This window comes from Falco biarmicus, chromosome 2 (assembly GCF_023638135.1).
Source record: "Falco biarmicus isolate bFalBia1 chromosome 2, bFalBia1.pri, whole genome shotgun sequence".
Lineage (NCBI taxonomy): Eukaryota > Metazoa > Chordata > Aves > Falconiformes > Falconidae > Falco > Falco biarmicus.
In genome coordinates, this window is record NC_079289.1 from 58,904,728 (window position 1) to 58,921,479 (window position 16,752).

General features: G+C 35.7%; 1 protein-coding gene across 1 annotated transcript in view; it reads left to right on the forward strand.

Annotated features, from left to right (window-relative positions):
- Nucleotides 1–16,752, forward strand: part of ITGBL1 (integrin subunit beta like 1) — a 149,790-nt gene that overhangs the window by 62,024 nt on the left and 71,014 nt on the right. The window contains exons 4-7 of the mRNA XM_056329620.1: nucleotides 3,612–3,734; nucleotides 7,051–7,191; nucleotides 9,803–9,943; nucleotides 14,315–14,461. Coding sequence (XP_056185595.1) covers nucleotides 3,612–3,734; nucleotides 7,051–7,191; nucleotides 9,803–9,943; nucleotides 14,315–14,461 — 552 coding nt within the window. The remainder of the gene's footprint in view (nucleotides 1–3,611; nucleotides 3,735–7,050; nucleotides 7,192–9,802; nucleotides 9,944–14,314; nucleotides 14,462–16,752) is intronic.

Below are 16,752 nucleotides of genomic sequence, written 5' to 3' on the forward strand. Positions count from 1 at the left end.
AGACTGAGGAATAACTGCATGTATACTAAAATGCTTAATTTTCCTGTAGGCCTGTTCCTGTGTGTATGGTTTGCACTGATTCAGAATGCCTCCTTTAGTACTCTAGTTTATCCATAGCTACTTTAGGTTGATGAAACTGCAGCTGTATCATGTATTTTGTCCACCAAAAGGTTGTGATAATGAGTTTAACACAGGAAGTGATGTCTTTTTTTCTATGTTTGTGCTTTGCTTATAGCATGCAGAAATGTAATTTACAAATATTTTTTCCAGGACATTTATAAGCTGTATAATTTTTTGAGACACTTTTGAGCTGTAACAATCATTATTAAAACAGTTGTGGAAGATCTGCTGAGTCATTTTAAATGGGGTGCTTCCATCTTCACTTTTCTGATTTGGTAACTCTCTTTTCTCTTATCTAATTTTATTACTCATCCTAACTTAAATAGGAAGTCCTTTCCTTAAAAAACTCAGAGGAAAAAGAAACAGCCTTTTAGAACACTTCACTGCAGAATGGTGAAATTTTGAAGGGCATTTCTTACGAGCCAAGGTTTGAGATCAGAAACTGCCTTCCAGTTTTTCCATTACATTGACCTCCAAGTGAGAGAAAGTTTCAAGAACCTCACTTCTGCTCACTGATGCTGGCCTTTAATTTCTTTCTGGATCCATACACTTTCATACAACTAAATTTCTCACAAGGCAGTTGCTGACATGAGCAAAGAACCCAAAGGATTTGTAGGACTTGCTACAGAGAGAGACTAGGATCTCACAAGATATGAAATCAATTTAGCATAAAATTTTAAGCACACAGCATACTGACTAAATGATACGTTTTTTTATGAAACTCATGATTGTTAACAAATGAGACACCTAAATGAGAAATAAGCATAGTTCACTGTGATCAAAGTACTTAAACAAGTACGTTAAGACCTTTTTTCCCTCTTTCTTTTCTTGGCTATAGGTGGCCCCAGTCTGTTTATCACTGAGTCTTCACAGGTAAACCAACATAGCTGAACAACCACTAAAAGTGGCTAAGAGGGGAGTGTTTGTGAGATCAGGAGAAGAATAAATGGGGTAACTTTGATGGGCTGTAGCCATACACAATTTGTCTTGATGAGATTGCCTTTCAGTCTACTGCCAACATTGCCTTTAGGGTCTGAGCTCTGTTTTTCAATTGCCAAGAAAAGATGGGAAGGGACTGCATGAGCTATTGCAAAACCAGTCCTCCACTGTCACACAGCTAACAATTTATTGGAATTGTTTTTATGAACCGATCAAGATCCACTTAAATTTAACTTTTCTGACTCAACTGTTCCTAATAGTTTGTCAGAGCAACTAGGGCATCCTACCTAAACCAAGATTCTCTGTGTGAGCAATTTCCACCTCTAGTCAATGGCAAGAAATAGGCACTTCTGTGATTCACAGTCTGTCTGACCTCTGTAGATGCCCAGTTTGTGAATCAATTTACCTTTTTTTTTTATTTTTTTTCTGTTTGAGAATTACCTGTAAATAAGACAGCTTTCTCAAATTTTTTAATTTGTATTTATTTTTCATGTAACTGTAGCAAATAATTCTAATTCTGTAGGTTATTTATGTTGTATTATCAGTTGTATTGTTATTATCTTATTACATTAGCTCTTGCAAACATTTGTAAATTATACTTTTTTTAGACTGGCCATGTATGTTGCAGAGCCCCATTCTTCTGCTCTTTGTTTGGACTAATATATTTAGTTAAATTTGTACTATACTTGGAATGGTGAAATGTAAAATGGTTTCTGTAAACTAGTTTGTAATATCAGCATTCAAATTATATTTTAGAGGACTTTGTGTCAATAACCATATTTTCTAAAATATATATGGATGTAATGTGAGGCCTATGGGTCTTATGAATTAAGTTCCATTTTTTTTTTAATCTATACTTGCTGGCATAGTGGCACCAGTGAACGCTGAAACAGCTTGTGCAAACTTAGTGACCACAGGGCCCCAGTTAACATGGTATTGCACGAAGTTCCTACCTTGAGAATTTTAGTAAAGGTGACAGAGGTAGGGAAAAGTGGTGTTTTATATGACGGGAATGGCAATACTTTTGTTTCTACTGTGATTTTGTATTATTTCTGCTTTTTTGCTGTGTAATTCCTTAATATGTTTATTTATGGTTATTGTATGTTGTCATGCATTATGTTCCAAACTGCAAAATACTCAGGAGGTGGAGAAGGCTGTTTCTTGCTTTGCCTTGGCAACTGCATTCCAGGTCAGATAGATTGTCTGAGGGAAAAGGGATTCCGCTTTCACTGGGAGCAACAAAACAACCTTTTTCTGTTTGGAAGGGTGGGTCATGGTAAGAGGCAGCCACTGAAGTGAGGCATAACCTTACTCAAAAGACAAAGAAGCAAATGTGTGACCAGACCAGAGGTGACTGAAGAGAAATCTGTTTACAAACCCATTTTCATCTGTTGCGTTGCCGCCTGAGTGCTCTGGCTTTTCCTTATGTCAGAAAGGTTGCTCTTGTGGTTTATGTTGTGAGAAAAACCAGCTCTACGCTTCCAAAGTATGAGAGTCCTCGGGGTACTTACACTGAGGGAGAATCTCAGGCATACCGATCTTCTTAAACCACTTGCTGGTCTGACATGGTATAAACCCTATCTCAATTGTGACAAACCAGCAAGTGCCTTTATCATAACTCTTAATGTTCTTGCGAGATCTACTCTTTTCTAAGGCATCACCCACAAACCAAAGAAAAATGAGCCCTAAAAGCTTAGATTGGGTCAAAGTCCTGAAATAACAAGATATTATTATAGAGCTTCCTACAATTTTTCAAATGAATGAAATAACATGCAATGTAGTAATCAGTACCACTGGAAAAACATGCACTTCACAGTAAAATTATTGATATGCTATTATAATACCTATGGTTTAATAATGCCATGAATGTATTTCTCTGCAATTAGCTTGTCTGTTGTATAATTAATGTATCACTGTGGTAATTGCTTTCTAACTTGAGTCCTTTTTTCCTGACATCTGATCATAACATCTTCATGCAGCTGTTCCTCACCAATGTTTCCTTCCTTTGATTCCTGGCTCTTTCTCCAAGGCTATACTTATGAAATCTTAATCCTCAGGTGATAATTGTAGAAAAGGAATTAGAGGCTAGAGTGCAAAGGAACTTTGTGAACTTAGGCAAACACATTTTCAGGTCCTCAGTAGCCGTGCCCTGTTAATCTCAAGAAACGTGGCTGTGAAACGGGCTGAAAGCAGGCTTCATTCTGGAGAAGGTGACCAGGTTAAATTTTCTCTTTTCAGTAGGCAGAAGATGTAATTTCAAAAGCTGACTTCATACCTCTGTTGTGTGAAGTCAGACGGACAACTCCGGGAGTGAATTTTACTTAGGAAAATATGGTGCTCTTTTTAAAAAACGAACCTCTTGAATGTTGTATCCATTTACAGCTAAGATTGGGCTTTTTGTTGATATAGATTGTTTCTGCATCTGTCTTTATTTGGGTGGGTGATCTTTAGATTTCAGCCTTCTCAAAAATACAGTATGTACCACTTCTGATGGACAAATGAAACTCTTTCCATAAACTGCAGTCATTAAGTACTGTCTTAAATGTTTACAGGCACATGTCAATGTGGCAGGTGTAAATGTGCAAACTCAGAAGGAAATGGACTGGTCTATGGTAAATTTTGTGAATGTGATGACAGAGAATGCATAGATGATGAGACAGAAGAGATTTGTACAGGTATGTATTTTAGCGAGTACAAGAAGAATGGTGAAGATTAATACAGGCTGTTATAAAATCATTTAATTGTGTGAACCTACAAATGCCTTTACCAAATGTATGACTTAAAATAAAAGTATATCTGCAAGAATTTAGTTTGCAAATTGTAAGTGGGAGTTTCAGATGCAAAAAAGAGCTAAGCAGGAGGGTAAAGAATGAAGAAATCCTGAGACAGGATTTTCTTTTGAAATAACAGCAAAGAGGATTATACAAGGTAATTCACTAAAGTAATTCATAGCTTAGTGTGTCTGTCTTTGGTAGAATATAACAAATGTGAATGCTTTGTGGCACAGATGAGAGAAAGATGGAGGACATACATAAAAAAAACAAAAGAAAAATAGGTTATTAAGAGTTTTGTCAGGGAAACAAATTAAAAAACAAGAATAAATGTAGGCATTATAAATGCTGTTGCCTATATTACTAGGGAGGCTTGTCCTTGAGCTGGAAGGTGCTACAAGTATTTTTCAAGCTATACAGATGCATACTATGTCTGTATACCTACAGGAGGGTTCAGAACTGCTCTTAGACTATTCATACTTTGATAATAGTCCTTGCTCTGTATGTGTGTATAGAGACAGTACTTATGTAAAATAGCTTCATCTGTCTTTATGCTTACACAGAAAACATCATAAATTATATTTAAGTGCCTTCAAAGGCAAAAAGAACTTTTGTTTGCATAGGATTAGGTAGAGATTTTAAATGACAGCAAACAGAATGGTCTTCTGAAGTCCAAATCCAGGAGTAGAGTACAATATTTCCAGTAACTGCCTAAAATAAAACGAGTGAAAGGCAATAATTTTATGTGTCAATGATTACATTTGTATTTGTTCCCTTGTAACCATGGTACCAAATAAGCTACCAAATATGATAAAAATTTACTATTTATTTAGTTCCAGTAAATTCTTCTTCTTTGTCATATTTCCCCCACCTGTTTTGCTGCTGGTTTATGTTGTTAGGTTTTTCTTAGCTTTTATTTCCTCTTGTTTCATCTAATATTGTTGTATTCTAGAACAGACCAGCTGCATCTCTGTAAAATACTAGTTTTATATGTATGCAGAAATCATAGTATGCTGATACAAAAGGACAAAAAATGTTGGTAGTTTTGAGTCTATAAGGTCTGTGATTCATCAGTATAAAAGCCCTGATACCTATGGAAGGTTTGGAGCCTTCTAAAGTAAATATCAGGTATAAACTAATGGTGCGCTTGACTTGGTTGGTTACGTTATTGTAAGCTGAAAAGTTAAAACACATAGGTTATGAATGTTAGATTTTGCTTTGCTTTCTAGTAAACTTCTGCAGTACATAACCACATGTTGAACCAGGCCTTGTGCAGAAAAAATGGGCAGCACATGAACTGAAGGTCAAAGGTACATAATTTCATCACAGGAAAAGCAGACCTCACATGCCTATCTGGTTATTGCTTCTCTCTCCCATCCCAATGTCTCTTTTAATACCCTCTATGCCATCTTTCCACAAGATTTCCACCACAGGAATCATTTAGCTTTATTTATGAAGTAATAAAGAAACAGTGTTCCAGCTTGGTTCTGCTTAGCTAGCAATGGGCCCCCAGATATTCTTCACAGATAGGGTGAACCTAATGTGTTGTGCTTTAACAGTTTGTGTAGCACCTACTTAGTTGCTACATACCCTTTATTGTCCTTGAAGGTATGGACAGGTCTTGAAGTTTGTAATTGTCTTCAAAGAAAGCCAACTATGGAGGATCAAACTAATGAAAAGACAAAAGCTATTTACACATGTTTCTAAAACCTGCAGCTGTGAGCTAGTATTTTATCCTGGAAAAGCACGCAATGCCATGCTGCAATATGGATAACATGCATTTTAATCTTTGCACAAGGGGACTGTATTTTTTTAGCAAATCGATTCTTAGGTAGGGCAGAGTTACAAAGGTGTATCAAGCTTTTTCAGCTTCCATTGGATTTTTATCAGTCAGTTGACTGCATCACTTTTTGTTTGAGGTTATGTAAACTTTGGAATCAAGTTGCAGCTTCTTTTTAATAAAGTATCGTGCTTCTAGCAAATTAAATTCTGATCCTGATCTTTCTTATCTAAAGCTTTTTTGCTTTAATGGAGTGATTCTGTCTTCAGTCAAAAATAAGAGGTAGAGGCAAATCTTATAATTGAATTCATACTTATTTCAGGACTATAGAAGTGTGAGTAAAGACTGAAGTAGTGATGTTTCGATCTGCAAAAACTGACAGTAGATCAAATTAATTTACTCCACCATTTTCCCCATTGTATCTTGTTCACTATTTAAGAACAACTTTTTGGTAATAAGCATTATTTTAGACTGTCTTTGTTGTTTAGTTATCTAAGTAAGATAGTATTTTTATCTTCTGTTATTTTTTTGACATGTAACCAAACGATTGTAATGAAAATTCCATGTGTAACTATAAAAACAGGAAAAAAAAATATTATTCCACAGGTTTAAATTTGAGGTCTTGATAGTTAAGGAACTCAGCTGACCAGACAGTGATAGAAAGGACCAGGTCTACTAAGCTTGACATACCTAGGGGTGGAAAAAGGACAAGATCCTGACTTGATCCTTCTAGTAAAGAATTAACTTATGGCTTTAAGATTAGTTGAGAGTTGCAGCTACTTAATTTAAATGCTTTGTATCATTGAAGCACATGGCAGTAGTACTGTAGTGGATCAAAATGTTCAGGAGCTGGTTTCATCAAGTCTCAGATGACCTGACTATCTTCTTGGGAGATGTGTGGTTTATTAAATTAGCATCTAAAAGGTTCATTTTACTAATTCTTATCTTTCATGAGCTGGCTTATCCATGTTCAAAAATCTTGTTAACAGGTAAAAAGGGAAGCCATATACAATGTAGACAATTTGTGATAAATCAAGGTCTCCCTTCTGGAATTATCTGAGTCGTCAAGAACGGACAATGCTTGGTTAGACATGCCAAGTATGGTAGGCAAGTGTGTCCTATCTTAACATTTAAAGCGGTGCTTAAATTTCAACATTTGCCTATAAAGTTTCAAAAATTAAGCTTACAAATATAAAAAATGTTGATGTTACTAGTGTTTATTGATGGGATTTAATCTGTGATTGAATGAGAACATGTTTGAAAATAGACTTGGGGAAAAGTATATTTCAGATATCCTTTGATATCTGGCATATATGGTCTGTAAATTGTTTCTATTCTAGTGCTAAAAGTTTTTAAAAGAAAAGATCAAAACAGTTAAATTGTTAATGCCTTTTAAAAACTTGTCTTTTTCTCACTGTATAAAATTTGTTTTGGCTTAAGGCCATGGAAAGTGTTACTGTGGAAACTGTTACTGTGAGGCTGGTTGGCATGGAGATAAATGTGAATTCCAGTGTGACATCACCCCCTGGGAGATCAAGAAAAGATGCACATCTCCAGATGGCAAAATCTGCAGCAACAGAGGTGTGTCATTTGCACGTTCCTTCTATGCATATTTATATAGCTTGCTTCTGGTTTACAATATGCATTTTCTGCAGTAGGACATAGATTGTGTTTGCTGACAGTTTCTTGTTTGTTCTCACTTATTTCAATTCTGAATATGTTTCCAAGTGAGTGGGTAGATACCTGTGTTTAGGTATAAATTTACAAAACTCCACACCTATTTTTGGATTAAGCTGACCCAAGTTGTTCTCATCCTTCAATTTTGTAGTAAGACTGAGCAGGATAATTTGTTAGTACATCTACTTTGGTGAGACCTATCCTGCAAAATAAAATGTTAGCAGATTTTTGACTTGGTATGTATCGGTGCTATAAGGCCAACAGGACTGTGTGTCAATTCACTCTTAAAGAAGACCAAGGACCCACAACTGAATAGGGAAAATGAAAACACAAGGCTTTTAGTTTTCACTGCAACCGGAAAAAAACCACTATGATGTGTTCGGTAACAATGCTATGGAATGAATACAGAGATGGAAGGGTGAACTTCACACAGTGTTTCTGACTACATGGGGTTTTATTTGCACAAAGTTACAAAATTTGAATTTTACCTTATACTTCTGCCTGGTTAGCCATTTTAGGAAAAAAGTAGTTCAAAATAAGGTTGCTTTTCACTAGCTGCTACATTTGGCTTCATTGTTAAATGAAAGAGTTAAAAAACTGTGTTATTCTTTATTCTTTTTTGGCAATAGTCCAGAATAATTACAGTTACAGATAAGCACAAGTCACACAGATACATCTCTTAAAAACATTTCAACTGACAAAACCTGCTATAGTGTGAACCTCTAATTATCCTGAGAGCAATTAGAAAACTCTCTTTCCTCAATTTAGAGGAAACTGAAAGATTTGCTCAAATACAGAGAACACGTAGGCTCATTTAGTCTTGGGACCTTAGCAGTAAAAAATTTTCTGTAATTCTGAAAATAATAAATATCAAAGTGGCTTCAGATCAGATGCTTTGTTTGCACTGAAAATTAATTTCTTGTCAAAGCAATTTTTTGTTCAAATTTGAAATTTTAATGGGCAAGTATTTCTCTAAATTTACATTGGTATTGGGGGAAATATAAGTTATAGCTGATATTCTGAATAGCTAAAACCTGCTATACAAAGGTATGTTCATAGGACACTTCTATATTTTCAGCCTTTCATATAGTTGTGATTTTATCCACACTAAATTTTTGTAGGATTTTACTATATATAGTTGCTTTTCAACACAGTAGTTCTACTCTCTTTAGTCCCATTTACCTAGTCTTCTGTGTTTATACATCTTGTGATATAGGTAGAGTTCATCTTGTCAGTCTTGAGCCTTCTAAAAATCAAATATCGAGGCTAACCTTGCTGTCCAGTCTTCTTCAGTGCTAAGATGGATAAACTGTGTGTATCTTTCCACCAGCTGTCTAGTCAATCAGCTGAGATCAGATGTGAACCTTTAGATTTTTTTACACTTTGGCAAGATGGTGTTTTGCATTCCAATATCCAGGGCAGCTGACCCAAATTCACTTTGAAGCTGTTTCTGGGAGGATTAATCACTCTCCAGAGGCATTTCCTAATTTTCTGGGGGGTTTTGCTTGTTTATTGTTGTTAGGTTTTCTTCTTCAGTAATGTCACTGAATTGTGAAAGTACCAAAAAATCAGGTGAAAATTTCTTTAGGGCTGTCTTGGTGGCTTTAGCACTAAACAGAGCAGCAACTCTTATCTATATGTGCTAATATCTATACATACTCTTTAGTCACCCTATCCTGTTATCTTGTTCAGTAATTTGAATAAGATGACAAAGGCTTTGGTGGAGTAGCAGAAGGTAAAGCTACTCTTCAGGAAATGAAGCACATGCACATCTGTAGGGTTAGGCTGCTTGTTTGTGTCTGTTGACATCTCAGAAAAAGGGGTGAGTGTATGGCCCTGAGGCATATTTGGATTTCTGAATAAGGAAATTGTCGTCTTTTCATTCTGACTTTTCCTAAGCGGGATGCATGTTCTCTGTATATCAGTAAGGTTGTGCCAAATTAGTCACTTTGTCATATTTCACATTTCCCTTCTTATTGTAGCCAACAGGATATGGTCCTGAATATTGGTCGTGTAGATCTGTCCTAATGTTCTGCTTCGGTAAATAATGACCTCCTAGACATTTTTAGCTGGATTAGAATTTGGATTCCCTTCTAGTTTAAATGTTTATGCTTTAACAATCATTAATTATCTACTGTGCCCAAGTCATTTAAACAGCATTGATTTTTATTGTCATTAGTGTCAGGGCAAATTACTTTTGATGTCAAAGACTTATGACTGTTCTGTGCACTACATTTTTCTGTTGATTCCTACAAGGCTCAACAGCTAAAAGAAACTTCAACAGGAAGCCAGCTTGTTTGTATAAAGTATTACTACTAACTAATCATAGAAGGTTTGAAATCACAGAAGATGAGCATATGCTCATGATTAACACTTGCAGCTTTGAAACTGCACTCTTGTGAAAGCAGAAAATTCACAAGTGTAAATTCCTGTAATCAAAGTACTATTACCCTAAATTGCTCAGTTAATCTTCTGTCTGTCTCCCTTTTCTCACCACCATGCCCCCCTTTCCTAGGCACATGTGTATGTGGGGAATGCACATGCCATGATGTGGATCCAACTGGTGACTGGGGAGATATTCATGGAGATACCTGTGAGTGTGATGAAAGAAACTGCAAAGCAGCATATGATAGATATTCTGATGACTTCTGTTCAGGTATGGTATATATATAAAAGGAGCTTCTGTGTAGTTTTATATCAAAAACATCCAATTGGTCTGATCTTGCTCTTCCTTAATGCTCCAATTCTCATTTTCCTAGCTTAAAATATACCAAGCTTTAGCTAGTTTTTTGGGAGTGGACTTTTTAAATTTAAAGACATAATTCTGAAAAAAAAAATGTTTTCAGTTCTAAAGCTTTCTTAAAACATGTCTCTTTTCTAAGCCTTTTAACAGAATTCTGTAAACATGAAATAATTTTAGGTGCCCATCTCCTTTCTAACACTCTTGTCTTCAGTATAACGTCACATGCATTGGAGAATGGTTGAAACTATGTGTGTGTATATATATATATATCTCCATATATCCTTCCTTGTGGAAATTTCAAAATGTTAAATCAAATTTTATTTGCTATTTCATGTTATACAGCAGGGAGAGGGCAAGCAACAGGAAGAAATCTAAAGGAAAAGTGAATTCATTCATGAGTTAATGAAAAACAGTATCCTGAGAATAGTAGCTAACCTGAGAGCAAGTAGATCATCAATATGTGGAAAATATGAATGTGTGGCCCAGCTACATATCACTGACTGTACATCCTAGAAACATTCATCTTCCTTTTTTCTTCTACTTGTACTTCAGAACATTATATTCAAATTAGTTAAAATCCGTCCAGCTGTGCAAGGTTTGGAGTGTATTTAGATTGATGCTCCGTATATAAACTAAGAAAAGCTGAGATTCTGAGTGAGACCTTGCATACAATTTTGTACAGTTACCAATAAAGATGCTAGTGCTTGGCAGGAGAGAAGGACTTTGATCAATACACAGCATGCAATTTGTACACACAGGAACTTTGCAAAAACAAATGAGGGTGGTTTCAAAGGAACTTGACAGATTACAGGTTGTCAGCTGTAATGCATCCTGTTGAAATCTGATCTGGCCTAACTAATAGGAACAATTCAGTCACATCAAGGAAAATAAATATATTCTCTTCCTATTACAAGAATAAGAGATCCCCCCTAGAAAGATCATAGGAGTTGTTGGTAAGAAGGAGAGAAAACTGAAACAAACATGATAGATAAAATTCCTAGCACATTTTTTGCCTGTGATAAAGGTGAAAGGTTTCTTAACTTGTGGTGGCTTTTTAAAATAAACATTGATGAATCACTAGCTAATAAAATGAGAGAGAGAAAAAAAAGCATTTCTAGAAACCTTCAGTGCATTCATTTGCTTGTTACTGTTTCAGCCACCTACAAATGTTTTGTATAGGTTTATCTAATTAATAAGCTGAAAGGATGTAGAACTGCAGTCATGAGAGCAGCAGGAGGATTGACTGGGATATTGTCAGTTTTTGAATATATTATTGCTGAGAATGTTTTTAGCACTCGGGGAGTGATCAAAATGTCAGCATCAGCTAAGGAATACAAAGCTAAAAAACCAACATGGTAAATGTGTTCTGTAGTTAAGGGTGAACACAAGTTTCAAACCAATTTAGATTACAGCAAACAGCTAATGCTGCACCACTGAAACAGGGCTTGAACTCCCTCCCTCCTTCCTGGACATTATTTCCATTGCCACTGCTGCTGCCCAGGGTGGTAATGGTTGTAAGAAAGTATGGACAGTTGCAAAGGAGTGGGAGGGAAGATATTGCCAGTTACCATTGGATTAAGGACTGGTACAGTGTTTTTATTACACAGATATGACTGTAAATGAGCAAACCTTATGAGCGATAGTAAAGGAGGTACTCACATGGCTTGCCTGATACAATTAAAACTTGAAGTGTAGGTTTGTTTTGCTATCTAATCAGCAAAAATTTTAGTACTACATCTTATTCTTATCCCTTTCCATTATGTTTTAGAACAGCCTAATTTAGCCTTAGCTGGCCATCCAAGTATGCATTCCTCAAAAAGATTGTGGAAAAAATCTATTTTCACATGAAGCAGTGTAATGTCTTGTAGTCCTGCTGTTTATCCTGTTTCAGAAATGGACAATGCATAAGTATTAATTTTAGTTTAGTGTGGTAGACAGAATTTGCAATTAAATCGAAGATTTATTAGCAGAATTGTAAAAGACAACTTTTTTTATTTGTTTATGAGAAATTTACTTAGTGCACAAAGTGTGCATGTGTTAGGTGCATTTGCAAAACATCCTCATTTTTCTCACAATTATTTGTAAATTGATTTAGGATGAATCCAAAAGGGATTAGTAAAGACAGGAAAAATAATCCATCTTTCTTAAAACCTACATCAAACAGAGCTGGTACAAAACTTTTCTTGTCTTGTTCTGCCTACCTAATAGGTAGAGACAGGAAATCATGTTGTCCTGAGGAGCAGATTGAAATGATAGGAAAACATGTTTACATGTAAATAATTTTATTATAACTGAATGAAATGCTACATTTAGTTCATAAATTACAAATGACAGTAATTGACAGCCCTGCTGTGAGGATTTAACATCACACAACAGCAGCTCCTTCCAAAAGCTTCATACAGTTTAGGGTGAATGTCAATCTGTAGTACCTCATATTGGCAACTGGATGCCTTCTTTTAACATCTGAAATGATGTTCAGTATGTTACTGAATGTTTTTCTTTCAGAGGTATTTACAACGTTAAAGTGATTCTCTTCCTTTAAAGAGAGAATAGCTTTCATGACTTGACATTGAAAGAAAAAAGGCTTTCATAAGAAAACTCCTCATTTACACATCTCATTAGCTCCTTTGCTGTGGCTTTAGCAAAGAAAATATTATATGAGAGAGCATCATCTACTTATAGGTATCTATTTGGATTAGGGAACATGTGTCCAATTCACAACCTGTCAGCAAGCACACATGAAATCAAGGGACAGAATCACAGAATGATTTTTGTTGGCAGGAACCTTTTAAGATCCATTTAGTTCCACCACCACCCCCTACCACGTGCAGGGACACATTCCACTAGACCAGGTTGCTCAAAGCCCCATCCAACCTGGCCTTGAACACTGCCAGGGATGGGGCATCCACAGCTTCTCTGGGCAACCTGTGCCAGTGCCTCACCATCCTCACAGTAGCGAAATTCTTCCTTAGATCTAACCTAAATCTAGTGTCTACACAAGAGGAAGACTTTATTGCTTCTCAAGAAAAATAAATAACAAATGTAAATAAAGCTTGTTCTTGTGAAATTAACAAGACTTGTATTCTAGCAACTACTCTGACAACTTGCAGAATGCTTGCTTCCTCCCTTTTTTCTCCTTTTGAACTGATAAATGCATAAGTTTTAGAAATATAATATAAACCAGTCTTAAAATGCAAGTACGATTAGAAGGCAATATACAATCTGTGTTGCTATGGTTTTCAGGAAGAACCTGGATAGACAAGTGGACATCAGAGCACTGTGTCCAGTGGATGCAAAAATTGTGAGAGAAGATCTAACCTGCTGTCAGAACTCATGAAAATAAATATTTGATTTTGTGGCAAGGAATGTTTTTGTTGATGCTTAAGCTTTCCTCATCCAGTGCAAGGAACATTTTGTACTGCCAGAATCCCACTGCTTTATGCAAAGAGCATTAGGCTCATGATGAAGGTGCTGGGCAATTAGCTTGGTTTTTCTTGGTCTGGATATGTTAGCACTCGTATAGAGGAAGTGGATTGGATGGCTTTCCTGGTTAAGTTCCCAGGAGGAATTTACCCCTAACTTCTTGGCTGTCACATTTTTTTAAAGAAACTTTTCAGAAAAAGCTTCTATGGAGTTCAGCTACTTTTCCTCACCTCAGCTTTCACAGTGAAAGTTGTATTTATGTTGCTATGTTCAGACATGGTCAGGAAAAGTCAAGTTAGCTAATGAGATACCAAAACCACATCCAGCTGCCCTGTTGAAATGGGAACTGATTATGTCCATTATTTTATTATTTGCACATCACCATTTAGTAGAAGGCACTGGTTTGAAACTTGAATTGTTCTGATATTGCTTTTCTTTAGTGTATGACATTGATTGCAAGTAGATGAAAGATGGTATCACTGTATTACTTACACGATATGCTGCAGCTGTGGTAGAAAAAGAACATTATAAAGGTAATTGAAATAATGCCTTATGAAGGCTCCACTTGTCCAGACAGTGGTGAAATGTGGATTTGTAACCTGTATTCCACCCTTCTGTGTGATGAGTGTGTGCCAAGTGGCAAAACATCCCTTAAGAAAAAAAAAATTAGAAATAAATATGGCTCAAACGGAATGATAGACCAGTGCTGATTTCAGAAAAAGAGTAGATGTAGTGAACTGATTGTATTTTTTTCCAGTCTGATTATTTAATGAAACCACAACTTTGAAGTTCATGTAATCATGAGGTTTTAATACCTATCATCAATATGTAGACTAATCCTTAATTGTATTCATTGTAAAGGTCATGGACAGTGTAATTGTGGAAGGTGTGACTGTAAAGAAGGATGGACTGGGAAGAAATGTGAACATCCACTTTCTTGTCCGTTGTCTGTTGAGGAAAGTGCTAAGAAATGCCAAGGAAATTCTAATTTACCTTGCTCTGGAAGGGGTAAGCACATTTCCAGAAGAATTTTCATGCCCTTAAAATGTACTTTCATTAAAATATTTTTTACAGATGTCCAGCGTTATTAGTACTGAAAAATGTGAAATTTCTTGGCTTATTGTGCATGAATCATCCCTGCATAAAGTGTGAGCTATGAGGAGGGAAGAGAAGAATACAAAGGTCACCTATTGTTCCTTTCATCTACTGCTTTGTACTTTATTTTACATATCTCAGCGTTTGTTTTGGAAGTTTTTAAGGAAGCTTTGAAGATTGCTGCAGTTAAGCCTTTACTAAAGGTATATGCAAAATATGAATCTATTCTGTGCATTCTTTGACAAAACCAACATGGGATTTTCAGCTTGTGTAAAACATTGTGGCACCATTGTGGTAACAGCTGTTCAGATTTATGCTACTTAAGAACCTGCCCTGGAGTGCAGGACTGACTTCTGAAATGCACCTTTCTTCAATGTAGTTTGCTAGTTAGCCACAGGCTTTTCATTTGAAAGCATTTCTTTGTGAAATGCTTTGACTAAAAAACTAAGTCATACATACAATTGAAACACACATTGCAAGCAAAAGGAAACTTTTCTCAGAAGGAAAAACACCTGCTAATTTTCCTCTGTCACTGTGTTAAATGTGGTTTTCTGCAGAGAGAAGAGAGAAAACTAAATATGAGATAGACTTTTGCTAGAAGTGGTAATCGAATTTTTTATGAGTTCTGCCCACTTAAGTATTTGCTGGGAAAGGTTTAAAGCTACTCTTGAATTATTGCATTTGACCCTAAATGTTATTTCATTCGCAATTTCTTCTTTCACTAATACTGTCTAACACAGTCAAAAATTGTATATTATCCACCCAAGTTAGCACTGTGGTAATTGTATTTTTCTCCCCTTTGTAAATGTGTAGCAGCTCATAACTTAGTAGATACAGCATTAGCAATATCTTAAAAGAACTATGCATTACAGATTGTTGCTTTCATTTTTATTAATTAAGTTAAAATTTTCCAGTGAATTACACTCTCTTGGTAAAAATTCTCAAAGGAATTTTTGGCTAAAAGTTAGTTGAAATGGCATCTGTAGACAATTAGCTGTATTTTATTGTTCATGACTGCAAGAATTATAACTAAAGGAGTGCTGGCATTTGATTTACTTATATTTTTTAATATGAACTCACTTCTGTTGTCATTGGATGCTAAATGTCTCTTCTGTCATCTATGTCACAAGGAGTTGTGTGTGAAGCATTTGGAGTCAGTTCTATGATTTAATTGCATTGTGCACAATGGAATTCAAATGACAGAGAAAAAGAGACCGTCCTAAAACCAAATATAATCTGAATAAAAATACAGTCTGAAGTTATGGAACATTGTTTTATTTATATTTTGATTTTTGAAAGGTTTTGTTAATTATAGTGAGAAGAGTGAGTTTAAAAATTCTGCTGTTAATGGCAATAATTCTATCCTCTTGGCTTTCAGGAAAAAAACACCCAACCAACAACCAACCACTTGAATATTAATACTGAGAGTGTTCTCCTGTTGAGATTCTAGCAGTGAAATAAGTCTTTTTTAGGTGAATTAATTTAACTGAACGATCTGTTGGTCAAAATCTTCAAATAAAGTACAAGCATTATCTGTTGGAACAAAAGGCTTGGTTGATAGTGGTTTTCACTGGACTTCCAAACAAGAAAAGGTCACCAAGGTTTATGAGGAGTGCAAATGGCACAGACGTGGATCTAGGACATAGTGTGATAGCTACTGTAGTGAAGGAACAAGAGATTCTGCATTCTGTGCTTGAGAAAACATTCCTATGAAAACAGTTGTTTTAAAATGGAATGTGGTATCTTTTCTAGTTCTATGCAGTTTTGTTTAGGAAATTGGGAGAGAGAAAGAGAAAAGATACTTTAATCTAATAATCTGTAATTTACTGGGTAGTGTATTTTTTTACCCTGGACTCCCTGGATTTCCCTTTCTTCCATCCTATTTTGTATATAATAAAAAATGTGAGAAAGTTCCTGTACTGCTGAAGTGATGTAGGTGTTTAGTTACTATGAAAAATTGTCATTGAACTTGCACAGTTAAATCCTTTGGTCCCATTTGAAAAATCCTACTACTTGTCATTATAGCTTGTCACAGGCAGAAGTGTTACACAAGCAGATGACAAAACAAATGCAACTTCTTTCAAATCTGGGGTTGGAAAGGCCAGGGACTTGTACCATCAGCTCAATTTTTTCTGAAATCCACAAGGAGGATTAAGTGACAAGGAATGGAAAGTTCCAGAAGAAATTTGAGCATTATTATTTTG